General features: G+C 40.3%; 1 protein-coding gene across 1 annotated transcript in view; it reads right to left on the reverse strand.

Moving 5' to 3' along the window:
- STX12 (syntaxin 12) overlaps positions 1-14,721 on the reverse strand; it is a 42,448-nt gene that overhangs the window by 18,384 nt on the left and 9,343 nt on the right. Inside the window, exons 2-3 of the mRNA XM_019432449.2 lie at positions 9,377-9,446; positions 7,767-7,866 (exon numbers count right to left, since the gene is read on the reverse strand). Coding sequence (XP_019287994.1) covers positions 7,767-7,866; positions 9,377-9,446 — 170 coding nt within the window. The remainder of the gene's footprint in view (positions 1-7,766; positions 7,867-9,376; positions 9,447-14,721) is intronic.

The raw sequence follows: 14,721 nt of genomic DNA on the forward strand, positions 1-14,721 counted from the left end.
GGATATTAGAACAGGAATTGGCAATATGGGCCTAGTCCTTAGAGGTTAGGGGCTAGGGCTGGGAAAAGATCTGGGGGTCAAGTTCACAAAGGTCACAGAGAGCTCATAAAAGTAGATAAGCCTCTTGAAGGAGAAAGCAGAGGCTAAGAAAATTAGAGGGTCAATGGCAGAGCCTTGGGACATGCCCACTTCTAGGAAGACTGAGAGTCAGAGAAGAAGGCAGAGACTCCATCTAGGGAAAGAGAAAAGAAGCCAGCAAGGGATACCAGAGTTGGGGGACAGACTGAAAGGGGATCGTGGAAAGAAGAAGAAAGTTTCAGTATAGGCAAGATGGGCTGTTTCAAATGAAACAGAAGAGTGACTAAACACTCCAAAAAAAGCGGGGGGGGGGGGGGGGGGGGGGTGTTGGTGCCTGGGTGGCTCAATCGGTTAAGCATCCAACTTCGGCTCAGATCATGATCTCTCGGTTTGCAAGTTCAAGCCCCACATTGGGCTCTGTGCTGACAGCTCACAGCCTGGAGCTTGCTTCACAGTCTGTGTTCCCCCCTCTCTCTGTCCCTCCATGCTCATGCTCTCTCTCTTTCTCTCAATAATTAATAAACATTAAAACAAAAAGAAAAGAAAAAAGGGGGTAGGCACCTGGGTGGCTTAGTCGGTTGAGCGTCCAACTCTTGATTTCAGTTCAGGTCATGATCCCAGGGTCGTGGGATTGAGCTCCGTTATCAGGCTCCATGCTGAGCACAGAGCCTGTTTAAGATATTCTCTCTCTCTCTCTCTCTCTCCCCCTGCCCCTCCCCCTGCTCGTGTTCCCTCTTCTCTCTCTAAATTAAAAAAAAAAAAACAAAACTCAAAAAAGGCCACTATATTTGGCAAATAGAAGATCACTGCTGATAGCACATAAGGGTGAAAAAAGACCGAAAGCAGGATATATGGTCTGATACACAGAACTGCAGCAAAAAGATGGTGGTAAGGCTAAGATTGATGAGATGAAAAAAGAATCGAAAGGGAAAAGGGTATTCAGCACAACAGGGGAAGGGAATCAAGGAATTACAATTGTAGATCTATTTTGTGTTCCTAATGATCCAAGATAATGGAAGGGAACAACAGCATGCATGATCCAAAAATAACTTCTTTTTGATTTTGAAATACACTTAACCCTTTTTTTTTTTTTTTTTTTTTTTTTTGGTAGCGGATTTAACTATTTTTGTTTAGGCTACTTTTTAACTCTTCAGTACTTTCAACACTCAGCTTTCATCAAACCCTTAGACTCCTTTTTCATTACTACTAAAACCATCCACAAGTGTGTTTTCCGTAAGTACCCAGCTGGGAAGAGGAAAGGGGTAATTTGAGAATATGGGGATATTGGATGGCAAGGGGAACTGGTCCCTAAGTGAAATATCAGTATGAGTAACAACTGAGCAGCACACACAAGGATAACGAAAGCTGATTACATTAAGATCACTTTTTATCGTAGCTACTTTGTAGCACGACAAAGCATCTAGTCTTGGCTCCTCTCTTGTGAAAGGGGGCGCCAAAACTCCAAAGACTAAACATAGGCTTCAGGTATGGGTTAAACTAACATTTTCAAACTTTTTGATGGAGACATGCAGTAAGAATGAGACATCTTGAGGGGGGGGGGGGGGACCTGGGTGGCTCAGTTAGTTGAACATCTGACTCTTGATTTCCGCTCAGGTCCTGATCTCATCGTTCATGAGTTCAAACCCCCTATCTTGGCTCTGCAATGACAATTCAGAGCCTGCTTGGGATTCTCGCCTCTGTCCCTCCCCAGCTCATGTGTGCACCCCACCCCCCACTACCACCTCTCTCAAAAATAAATAAACATAAAAAAAAAAAAAGAAGAATGTGACATCTTGACCTACTACCATATATACACATATGTATGAAATGGAAGCTTCCGGTAATATATATTTCCCTTTATTACATGGCACACATGTTTTTTCATGTTTTAAGTAATTAATTAATTTATTTTTAAATGTTTATTTTTGAGAGAGGGAGCACGGGGGAGGAGCAGATAGAGAGGGAGACACAGAATCTGAAGCAGGCTCTGCGTTGACAGCAGAGAGCCCAACGCAGGGCTTGAACTCACGAACCATGCGATCATGACCTGAGCTGAAGTCAGACACTTAACCAACCAAGCCACTCAGGTGCTCCTATTTTTGAGAGAGAGAGAGAAAGAGCATGCATACATGTGCTCTAGTTGAGGAGGGGTAGAGAGTGAGGGGGACAGAGGATCTGAAGCAGGCTCTGTGCTGATGGCAGAGAGCCTGATGCGGGGCTTGAACTCAAGAACCGTGAGGTCATGACCTAAGCCACAGTCAGATGCTTAACCAATTGAGCCACCCAGGTACCCCTACATGGTATACATTCTGATATTTCTACTCTATTTCATTTTTAAAAACATTTCTAATGTTTATTTGCTTTTGAGAGAGAAAGAGACAGAGAGACAGAGGCGTGAGTCAGGGAGGGGCAGAGAGAGAGGGAGACACAGAATCCGAAGCAGGCTCCAGGCTCTGAGCTGTCAGCACAGAGCCTGATGTGGGGCTCAAACTCACAAACTGAGAGATCATGACCTGAGCCGAAGTCAGACGCTCAACTGACTGAGCCACCCAGGTGTCTCTATTTCATTTTTTTAAATGATCACAGCACACTAGAATTATTTCACGTTCCACCTAGCTACAACTCACAAGATGAAAAACAATCCAGAATAGGGAAGTTGTAGGCCTTGTCTTTAGAGCCATCAGAGATAAAACATCATAAAAAAATTCAATAATAAAAAGCCAAATGGAATCACAGTAGGCTAAGGTAGATGGAGAAGGTTTTTTTCTAGGAGGAGAGGATTTGAGGTAGACCATGAATGATAGGGAATAACAGGTCAAACCACAATAAAGAAGGAGGCACACTGACTTCAGGAACATGTGAAGAAAAGGCCTGGCACATCAAGGGAACAATGAACTCCAGTAAAAAGTGTGTGTTTTTAAAGGATTTCAGTGACCACTGAATAAAATAACTTGAAAAGAGACATCTTTTCCCCTGAGCACTTCTTCAACCTGAGGCCTATCAGTGACTCATGATGGGACATGAAAGTAACTGCAAAATAGAAAGGAAAAACATCTGATTGAAATTATTTACAGAGACTGCATGCAAAACAAAGCAGGACCAAACATAAAGCTGCTAGCCAAACCCCAGAGATGCAAACGCTGAGATTCCTTTCCAGTTAAGCTCATTTTATTAATATATTCAATGTTATTATTAAAAATAGCCGCAGATATTGAGTAGCTACTAATTGCCAGGCACTCTGCAAGATCTGGTGCATACATTCTTCCTATCGTCACAACAGTCACATAACCCCATTTTACAGATAAGGAAACTGAGGGTCAGAGAAGGTCTACCTAGCACCAAAGGCCAAGTCACTTTAGTTTCACACACTGCCTTCCCATTAAAATGAAGTCCTTTCCTATTTTTTTAAATTATTTTTAAATTTACATCCAAGTTAGTTAGCATATAGTGCAACAGTGATTTCAGGAGCAGACTCCTTAGTGCTCCTTCCCCATTTAGCCCATCCCCCCTCCCACAACTCTTCCAGTAACCCTCTGTTCGTTCCCCATACTTATGAGTCTCTTCTGTTTTGTCCCCCTCCCCATTTTTATATTATTTTTGTTTCCCTTCCCTTATGTTCATCTGTTTTGTCTCTTAAAGTCCTCATATGAGTGAAGTCATAGGATTTTTGTCTTTCTCTGACTAATTTCACTTAGCATAATACCCTCCAGTTCCATCCATGTAGTTGCAAATGGCAAGATGTCATTCTTTTTGACTGCCGAGTAATACTCCATTGTATATATATCCCACATCTTCTTTATATTCATCCATCGATGGACATTTGGGCTCTTTCCATACTTTGGCTATTGCTGATAGTGCTGCTATAAATGTGGGAGTGCATGTGTCTTTTCAAAACAGCACACCTGTATCCCGTGGATAAATGCCTAGTAGTGCAATTGCTGGGTCATAGGGTAGTTCTATTTTTAGCTTTTTGAGGAACCTCCATACTGTTTTCCAGAGTGGCTGCACCAGCTTGCATTGCCACCAACAATGCAAAAGAGATCCTCTTTCTCCACATCCTCGCCAACATCTGTTGTTGCCTGAGCTGTTAATGTTAGCCATTCTGACAGGTGTAAGGTGGTATCTCATTGTGGTTTTGATTTATGTTTCCCTGATGATGAGTGATGTTGAGCATTTTTTCATGTGTCGGTTGGCCATCTGGATGTCTTCCTTGGAGAAGTGTCTATTCATGTCTTTTGCCCATTTCTTCACTGGATTATTTGTTTTTTGGGTGTTAAGTTTGATAAGTTCTTTATAGATTTTGGATACTAACCCTTTATCTGATATGTCATTTGCAAATATCTTCTCCCATTCTGTCGGTTGCCTCTTAGTTTTGCTGATTGTTTCCTTCACTGTGCAGAAGCTTTTTATTTTGATGAGGTCCCAGTTCATTTTTGCTTTTGTTTCCCTTGCCTCTGGAGACGTGTTGAGTAAGAAGTTGCTGTGGGCAAGATCAAAGAGGTTTTTGCCTGCTTTCTCCTTGAGGATTTTGATGGCTTCCTGTCTTACATTGAGGTCTTTCATCCATTTTGAGTTTATTTTTGTGTATGGTGTAAGAAAGCGGGTCTAGGTTCTTCTGCATGTTGCTGTCCAGTTTTCCCAGCACCACTTGCTGAAGAGACTGTCTTTATTCCATTGGATATTCTTTCCTGCTTTGTCAAAGATTAGTTGGCCATACGTTTGTGGGTCCATTTCTGGGTTCTCTATTCCGTTCCGTTGATCTGAGTGTCTGTTCTTGTGGCAGTACCATACTGTCTTGATGATTACAGCTTTGTAGTATAGCTTGAAGTCTGGGATTGTAATGCCTCCTGCTTTGGTTTTCTTTTTCAAGATTGCTTTGGCTATCCGGGGTCTTTTCTGGTTCCATACAAATTTTAGGATTATTTGTTCTAGCTCTGTGAAGAATGCTGGTGTTACTTTGATAGGGATTGCATTGAATATGTAGATTGCTTTGAGTGGTATTGACATTTTAACAATATTTGTTCTTCCTATCCAGGAGCATGGAATCTTTTTCCTTTTTTTGTATGTGTTTTCTTCAATTTCTTTCAGAAGCTTTCTATAGTTTTCAGTGTATAGATTTTTCACCTCTTTGGTTAGATTTATTCCTAGGTATTTTATGGTTTTTTGTGCAACTGTAAATGGGATCGATTCCTTGATTTCTCTGTCGCTTCATTGTTGGTGTATAGGAATGCAACCAATTTCTGTGCATTGATTTTATATCCTGCAACTTTGCTGAATTCATGAATCAATTCTAGCAGCTTTTTGGTGGAATCTTTTGGATTTTCCATATAGAGTATCATGTCATCTGTGAAGAGTGAAAGTTTGACCTCCTCCTGGCCGATTTGGATGCCTTTTATTTCTTTGTGTTGTCTGACTGCAGAGGCTAAGACTTCCAATACTATGTTGAGTAACAGTGGCGAGAGTGGACATCCCTGTCTTGTTCCTGACCTTAGGGGGAAAGCTCTCAGTTTTTCCCCATTGAGGATGATATTAGTGTTGGGTTGTTCATATATGGCTTTTATGATCTCGAGGTATGCTCCTTCTATCCCTACTTTCTTGAGGGTTTTTATCAATAAAGGATGCTGTATTTTGTCAAATGCTTTCTCTGCATCTATTGAGAGGATCATACGGTTCTTGTCCTTTCTTTTATTGATATGATGAATCACATTAATTGTTTTGTGGATATTGAACCAGCCCTGCATCCCAGGTATAAATCTCACTTGGTCACAGTGAATAACTTTTTTAATGTATTGTTGGATCCAGTTGGCTAATATCTTGTTGAGAATTTCTGCATCCATATTCATCAGGGAAATTGGTCTACAGTTCTCCTTTTAGCGTGGTCTCTGTCTGGTTTTGGAATCAAGGTAATGCTAGCTTCATAGAAAGAGTTTGGAAGTTTTCCTTCCATTTCTATTTTTTGGAACAGTTTCAAGAGAATAGGTGTTAACTCTTTCTTAAATGTTTGGTAGAATTCCCCTGGAAAGCCATCTGGCCCTGGACTCTTGTTTTTTGGCAGGTTTTTGATTACTAATTCGATTTCCTCACTGGTTATGGGTCTGTTCAAATTTTCTATTTCTTCCTGTTTCAGTTTTGGTAGTGTATATGTTTCTAGGAATTTTTTCATTTCTTCCAGATTACCCATTTTATTGGCATATAATTGCTCATAATATTCTCTTATTATTGTTTTTATTTCTGTTGTATTGGTTGTGATCTCTCCTCTTTCATTCTTGATTTTATTTGGGTCCTTTCCTTTTTCTTCTTGATCAAACTGGCTAGTGGTTTATCAATTTTGTTAATTCTTTCAAAGAATCAGCTTCTGGTTTCATTGTTAGACTGGTTTTTTTGGTTTCGATAGCATTAATTCCTGCTCTAATCTTTATTATTTCCTGTCTTCTGCTGGTTTTGGGTTTTATTTGCTGTTCTTTTTCCAGCTCCTTAAGGCGTAAGGTTAGGTTGTATATCTGAGATCTTTCCTCCTTCTTTAGGAAGGCCTGGATTGCCATATACTTTCCTCTTATGACCACCTTTGCTGCATCCCAGAGGTTTTGGGTTGTGGTGTTATCATTTTCATTGACTTCCATATACTTTTTAATTTCCTCTTTAACTGCTTGGTTAGCCCATTCATTCTTTAGTAGGATGTTCTTCAGTCTCCAAGTATTTGTTACCTTTCCAAATTTTTTCTTGTGGCTGATTTCAAGTTTCATAGCGTTGTGGTCTGAAAATATGCACAGTATGATCTTGACCTTTTTGTACTTGCTGAGGGCTGATTTGTGTCCCAGTATGTGGTCTATTCTGGAGAATGTTCCATGTGCACTGGAGAAGAATGTATATTCTGCTGCTTTAGGATGAAATGTTCTGAATATATCTGTTAAGTCCATCTGGTCCAGTGTGTCATTCAAAGCCATTGTTTCCTTGTTGATTTTTTGATTAGATGATCTGTCCATTGCTGTGAGTGGGGTGAAGTCTCCTACTATTATGGTATTACTATCGATGAGTTTATGTTTGTGATTAACTGATTTACATATTTGGGCGCTTCCACATTTGGCACATAAATGTTTACAATTGTTAGGTCTTCTTGGTCTATAGACCCCTTGATTATGATATAATGCCCTTCTGCATCTCTTGATACAGTCTTTATTTTAAAGTCTGGATTGTCTGATATAAGTATGGCTACTCTGGCTTTCTTTTGTTGACCATTAGCATGATAGATGGTTCTCCGCCCCCTTAGTTTCAACCTGAAGGTGTCTTTAGGTCTAAAGTGGGTCTCTTGTAAACAGCATATAGACGGATCTTGTTTTCTTATCCATTCTGTTACCCTATGTCTTTTGATTGGAGCATTGAGTCCATTGACATTTAGAGTGAGTACTGAAAGATATGAATTTATTGCCATTATGATGCTTGTAGAGTTGGAGTTTCTGGTGGTGTTCTCTGGTCCTTTCTAATCTTTTGTTGCTTTTGGTATTTATATATATGTATATATATTTTCATCTTTTCTCCCCTCAGAAGGTCCCCCTTAAAATTTCTTGCAGGGCTGGTTTAGTGGTCACAAACTCCTTTAATTTTTGTTTGTCTGGGAAACTTTTTCTCTCTCATGAAGTCCTTTCCTATTAAACAAACATACACACAGATACACCCCAGAAAATACCTACCTGTTCCGAAGCAGATAAGGGAAGAGGCAAGGCCCCTAACTCCTTCAGTAACTCATTTGTTTCCTTGGCAAGCTGATTTGTGGAGTGCTGTAACTGCTGCCTGAGAGAGAAAAGACATGATTCAGGGTATTCCCACCGCTCAAGAGCTGTCACACTTTGTGCCAGCTTGTGCTCACAGTGCCTTGCGATGCAGGGAGTGAAACAGTACTTGAAGGAATGGGTTCCCAGAGGCCCAGGTCCCCCCACACACAAAATTCCACAAATACGACTCAGTCAAAAACATGTCACTCAGTAGAAAGAACCTGCCTAGGTGAAACCTGCGGATCAGGTATTTTAACTCTTCACGGAGACAAGAAAAGCCTATCAGCAGTTCTGATAGAAATTTAAGAGCAGCTGCCCCCACACCTAACTCGAATAGTTGGAACACACTGAGTTCTCACAAAATTTACGTTGAACTGCCCGGCAGTTCTGCACAGCTGCTGCCTGTCACAGGCCACTGACTGGAGACAAAATGCAGACACTGGGGGTTGGAGGAAATATGCACTAAAAGCACAGTTTCCACCCTAGGGAACAACCTCCAAAGATCTACACCCACGTTCTTGCTTAAAGCTGGTGCTTTTTCAGCTTTATACTTGGCTCCCTACTGTCCTTCATGCTTGACTTTCTGGCTCTTCCCTCCAAAACAAAGAAGCCCTGTACTGTGTAAAAACACATACGGAGTATAAGAGAAGGGAAATTAAAGAGGAAAGAATATGCATTATATTAAGTGGGATTGGAAAGTAGCGGAAACCCTAAAAGAGCTCCTTTTAGTCATGGTTTCCTCTACTCTCTCGCCATTTCTACAAAGGTTCTAAGGGAGGACAGAGAAACCACACTACTAATCGTTAGTGTTTTTTCACTGCAAAGGGGTCTCCAAGATTAAAAGACAAGGGAGTCAAAACAAGAGGCAGTCAATTAAGGGCCTGAACCTCCCAGACATGACTAACACATGACCAACACAAAGATTTTTCACATCTCCCTAGAAAAAGCTCAGAGTAGTAAGTCAGTCTCTCAATTCACACCATCAAGGACAGGAAACGAAGAATATCCTTCAATATATCTTAAAGATGAAGAATAAAACTTCCAAAAGCAGAAATGGGGTCAAGGAGGATGTAATAAAAAGATTCATGAGTCCCTACTACCAGTCCATTCTCCTCTCCCTCAGACGCCCCTCCGGTCATTCGGAATACATTTTTCTAGTGTTTATAGTTGGAAATCCCACTAGACTAGATGACCTCTGCAGATCATCAGGAGTCCTGTGCCAACAAGGAGGTTCATTTAGGCAGAATATAGTTTAACAGTGGTAGGAGTTCCCTTCTCTACTTCCTCAAATTCCTAAACTGCCCAAGGAAGAAAGAATCGGAGTTTAAGGATTTTGAAAGGCAATGGAGATCACAAACCATGAATATATTTTGGTGCCCCTCTTCTAGATCCAACTATTACTTCATGTCCCACTGCCTGTCATTCTGACTCCATAGGCCTGAAACCTAAGTGAGCTGCCATGCAGCAAGGACAGTAAGTGCATCCTAGAGGGCCCTCACCAAACCCAACCTTGTTAGGAAGCTACTCACAGATTTTCCTGTAGTTTGCTTGAGTCCTGCTTAGTTCCTAGTTGGCTCATCAAATTCTTTATCTGAGCAGCTAGGGAAAGGGGGAAAAAGATTTATTTAAAAGAAAAATACATTCATCATGAGCACCCTACTTCTTAGATCGCTGGTCTCTCTCCACATCCTGAATAAGTTCATGCAACTAACAAAAAGCATGCTGTGATCAAAACTTTGGCATATACATTCCCTTCTAAAACTAACCGAGGTTCACCTTTCTCCTATAGAGTAACTATGTCACCAAGTAGGGGGTGGCAGTTTCGTTCATCATTCTCAAAGAACTTCCAAAATTTTCTAGATTTCCCATGGTGCTGGTTTAATATTTCAATACCTTTGGAAGGGGCCTTAATACCAAATATCAACTCCTAACAATGAAAATTTAAATTCATAATACAATAATTTTTCTATAGCAAACATTTTGGGAAAGACAATGTACATTTGTTATCAATAATAAATTACTATCAACTGAGCACCTCTATGTGCCAGGCACTATATCAGGAGCTTTGTAGGCGTTATTTTATTAATTTTCATAGCAACAATCCGAAGTAGATATATCTTCATTTTGCAGATGAGGAAATACATTTAGAAAAGTTATATCAGTTAAATTTACAGAAGTTAATTATGTCAAGATACACAATAAGTGTTAGGGCAAAAAATTCACTCACAGGTACATCAAACTCTAAGGCCTATGTTCTTTTACCTATGTTGTCTTATAGTCAAATATGTGTTTTTGTTCATATAACGTTCTCTATCTTTTCCTAGATATTTTGCTAACACTAGCTCATGTTTAAATTCTAGATATTTAGGCCTCTAACCCTGGACTAGGAAAGCAGAGGTCCACAGGAAGTGATCATCTATCAATAAGAAGAAAGACTCTAACACCAGCCTGCCTGGGAATGTGAATGGCCCCGTATACCTTACTGATTTGTGTAACAGAAGTAGAGCGCTGATTTCTTTTCTTTTTTTCTTATTCTAAATATTTTTGGGTTTTGTGGGTTTTTTTGAAGTGTAGTTGACCCTTTGATTTCCTTTTTATCCTGCTCTCTGTTCTTTTGCTGGTTGGCAGGGAGGATAAAGAAAATACATTCATTCATTCACTTGAAGAGATTGGGATTTTGTTTTATTTATTTTCTGTTGTTTGCTTGCTTGTTGTTTTTTTCTTTTAATGTTTCTTTTTGAGAGAGAGAGAGAGAGAGACACAGAGCACAAGTCGGGGGGAGAGGCAGGGAGAGAGGGAGACAGAATCTGAAGTAGGCTCCAGGCTCCAAGCTGTCAGCACAGAGCCCAACACTGGGCTCGAAACCACAAACTGTGAGATCATGACCTGAGCCGAAGTTGGACGCCTAACCGACTGAGCCACCCAGGCGCCCCTTGCTTGCTTGCTTGCTTAAGAGCATTCATTATCTTCTATTCCAAGTTGCTGGGGTATAGAACATAATAACAGTGTATTCTTTTACCAGAGGAATCGTGGTTATATTCAAGTTTCACCAGAACTTTAAGAGATAATAAAACACAATAGGTATATGGCTCCTCCAACCAAAACACAGTTTCCTTTGTGAGGGGCTTTCCTATTCTCTCAGTATTAATGCCAAAGTTCCACTTGTGAGATATCAGACTGCTAAATGACTGGCTTAGTGGAAGATGAGGAGGAAGTATATAATATATATTATAGGGGCAGCGTATACAATGCTTCCATATCCAGTAAGAAAGAATCTTCACTTACTAGAACTTTGAATTTTAAAAATTAGTAGTTCCTGGGGCACCTGGTTGACTCAGTTAAATGTCCAACCTCAGCTCAGGTCATGATCTCATGGTTCGTAAGTTCAAGCCCCACATTGGGCTCTCTGCTATCAGTGCAGAGCCCGCTTCAGATACTCTGCCTCCCTCTCTCTCTGCTCTTCCCCCCCCCCCCACTCTCTCTCTCTCAAAAATAAATAAACATACAAAAATAAAAAATAAAAATAAAAATTAGTAGTTCCTGGGATGCCTGCATGGCTCAGATGGTTAAGCATCTGACTCTTGATTCGTGGCATCCAGCCCCATGTTGGGCTCTGGGCTCTGTGCTGACAGCACTGAGCCTACTTGGGATTCTCTCCCCTTCTCTCAAAACAAGTAAATAAACATTTAAAAAAGATTAGAAGACAGAAGAATTTAAAAATTAAAAAAAATTACTGTTTTCTTATGATAGGGTGCTCCTTAAAATAACAAAATTTGGGGTTTGGTCTTTTTTTTTTTCATTTTATTTTTTATTTTTTTAAATTTACAATCTTAGTTAGCATATAGTGCAACAACGATTTCAGTAGTAGATTCCTTAGTGCTCCTTACCCATTTAGCCCATCTCCCCTCCTACAACCCCTCCAGTAACCCTCAGTTTGTTCTCCATATTTATGAGTCTCTTCTGTTTTGTCCCCCTCCCTGTTTTTATATTATTTTTGTTTCCCTTCCCTTATGTTCATTTGTTTTGTCTCTTAAAGTCCTCATATGAGTGAAGTCATATGATGTTTGTCTTTCTCTGACTAATTTCACTTAGCATAATACCCTCCAGTTCCATCCACATAGTTGCCAATGGCAAGATTTCATTCTTTTTTGATTGCTGAGCAATACTCCATTGTATATATATCCCACATCTTCTTTATCCATTCATCCATCGATGGACATTTGGGCTCTTTCCATACTTTGGCTATTGCTGATAGTGGGGCCAGGTCTTAATCGTGCCCCTAATTTGGTCACCAAGAATAGTAAAAATGCAAGCTGAGGTTTATTAAGTACCAGTTACCTTACAAAAACACTGATAAACTAATAGCTTCCAAGTCTGATTAGAAACAATGATTAAGCCAAATCTGATTGTTGGGTGACTCTACTCCCAAGTAGAAACTGAACAAACTCATCCTTAGCAATATGTACAAGTTACTTCTCTCTAGCCAAAATCGCTGTATCATACGTGTTATAAAACAAAAAATTCCAAAGTCAAGAATATATAAACTTGTAGCACTTCAAATTATGATTTTATCTTATTTTGGGACTGTTTGTTTGGTTTTTTTTTTTTTTTTTTAGCAAAAACGTAACTCCAATTTTATAACAGAAATATAGTGTTCAAGTGATTAAAATTGTGCCTTTTGACCAACTTCATAAAATATATTTATTCTATTAAATGAAGGTTCCTTTTAGCTTAATGGTTCCACAGGAAAATGTAAACACCATAATTTTGCTAAGACAGCATCCTACAAGATAAAATTTTTCATCACTGACATATGGAATTTCCCCTTATCTCAGTCAAATAGGAATTAGGATACCACTAGAGCTATCAACTGGTTATCCATACAAATAATTTATAAGAGGGCATTAGCATTAATTGAGCATTTCTTCTGTGCCAGACAATTGGTTAGGTACTTGATGTGATATAATAGAAAATATATTGGGTCTTTGTCCCCAGATCCTGGCACAAAGCACCTAAAACCCTTGGAATTTTGTGCACAATGGGAGTGTCTTTTGTTATGCATAAAGACCCCCTTCTGAGCACACTGAGTTTATGCTCCTGGGGTGACTTAAAGTTAGATAGCCTTAGGCTGGGTGGGGCTAGTCAGAAGAATGACCAAGTGATTAGAAGGTTGGAACTTTCAGCCCCACCCACAGACTTTAGGGAAATGGGGGGCGGGAGGGTGATAGGCACTACAGATTAAGTTCTATAAAAACTCTTCAAGTACACTTGATGAACTTCTGGGTTGGTCAACAGCTGAAGATACACAGACGGTGTCAGAGGGTGTCCAAGCCCCTTCCTTGAATGGGCATCTCTTCTACCTGGCTGTTCCCGAATTATGCTCTCTTATAATACACTGGTAATCTAGTAAGCAAATGTTTTCCTGAATTATGTGAGGTGCCCTAACAAATTAATCAAACTCAAGGAGGGGCTCATGGGAACCTCTGATTTTACAGCCCACTGGTCAGAAGCACATGTGACAACCGAACTTGTAACTGGTATCTGAAAAGGAATAGTCACATGGGACCCAGTCCTTAACCTGTGGGATCTGATAATAACTCCAGGTAGAAGTGTCAGAATTGCGTTAAATTGTAGGAAATCCAACTGGTGTTTGAAGAATCTCAGAATTGTCTGGTGTATGGAAAAGCCACACATCTGATGTCAGAAGTATTTAAAGTGTAGGAAACACAGGAGTATTTTTCCTTTACACTTAATAAGCATTATCTTATTTGATTCCAAAAACCCTTTGAATAAGCATTATGCTCTCAATATTATAGATGGGCTCACTGAGGCTCACGAGCACAACAACACTCATTTATTCATCCATCCATCCGTCTCTCCATTCATTCAGAATACCTACTTTACACTGTCCTATGCTCTAGAAGAATCTGCTCTCAAGAAGGTAACATTTTAGGAGCACCTGGGTGGCTCAGTCTGTTAAGCCTCCAACTCTTAATTTTGGCTCAGGTCACGATCTCACTGTTTGTGAGATCAAGCCCCACATCAGGCTCTGTGCTGATAGCGTGAGCCTGCTTGGGATTTCTTTCTCTCCCTTTCTGTCTCTCTCTCTCTCTCTCTCTCTCTCTGCCTTTCCCCCAAGCTCACTCTCGATCTCTCTCTCTCAAAATAAATAAACATTTTTTAGAGAGAGAAGCTAACACTTTAAAGAGACAATAAGTATATATCTGGTGGTGATAAGTACTATAAAGAAAAATAAATTCAGGTAAGGGCTGGAAAGACAGGGCAAGGAGAGGGTGCTCGTTTTACATAGGGTGGTTAGAGAAAACCTCTCTGAGAAGGTGACACAGAGAAGAGATCTAAAGGAAGTGAAAGATCAAGTTATGCAAATATATGGGGGAGAAGCTTTCTAACAAAGAGAGTATTAAGGCAAAGTCCCAAGGCAAGAGTGCTTCCTGTGAAGGAGGAACAGTGAGGAGACCATTGTGGCTAAAGTAGAGCAAGCAAGAGAGAGGAAAAGTGGACAAAGAGGCAGAGGCCAGATTATATAGGGCCTTGTAAACTAGAGCAAGGACTTCAACTTGTAATGAAATGGGAAGCCACGGAGTATCGTAATAACCAGAACTCAAGCCCAGGGCAAATTCCAACGGCTATATTCTTCGTGCCACGTTATGTTTTCTCAAAAGGCTGACGCTAAATGGAAACAGAATGAAGTAACACAGGGCAGGTCTCAATTCCAGTGTTCCACTTAGCCCCACCCTGCTTATCTGATAACTCCCCAACTGAACAGCTCTCTGCTCCAGGTAGGCTGATGCCCTTGCTCTAACCTGTTCTCTTCCCAACTCCCTCCCACCTTCGGGAACACTCCTGTGTACTC

This window comes from Panthera pardus, unplaced genomic scaffold, assembly GCF_024362965.1.
Source record: "Panthera pardus isolate Hobbes unplaced genomic scaffold, ASM2436296v1 HiC_scaffold_11, whole genome shotgun sequence".
NCBI lineage: Eukaryota > Metazoa > Chordata > Mammalia > Carnivora > Felidae > Panthera > Panthera pardus.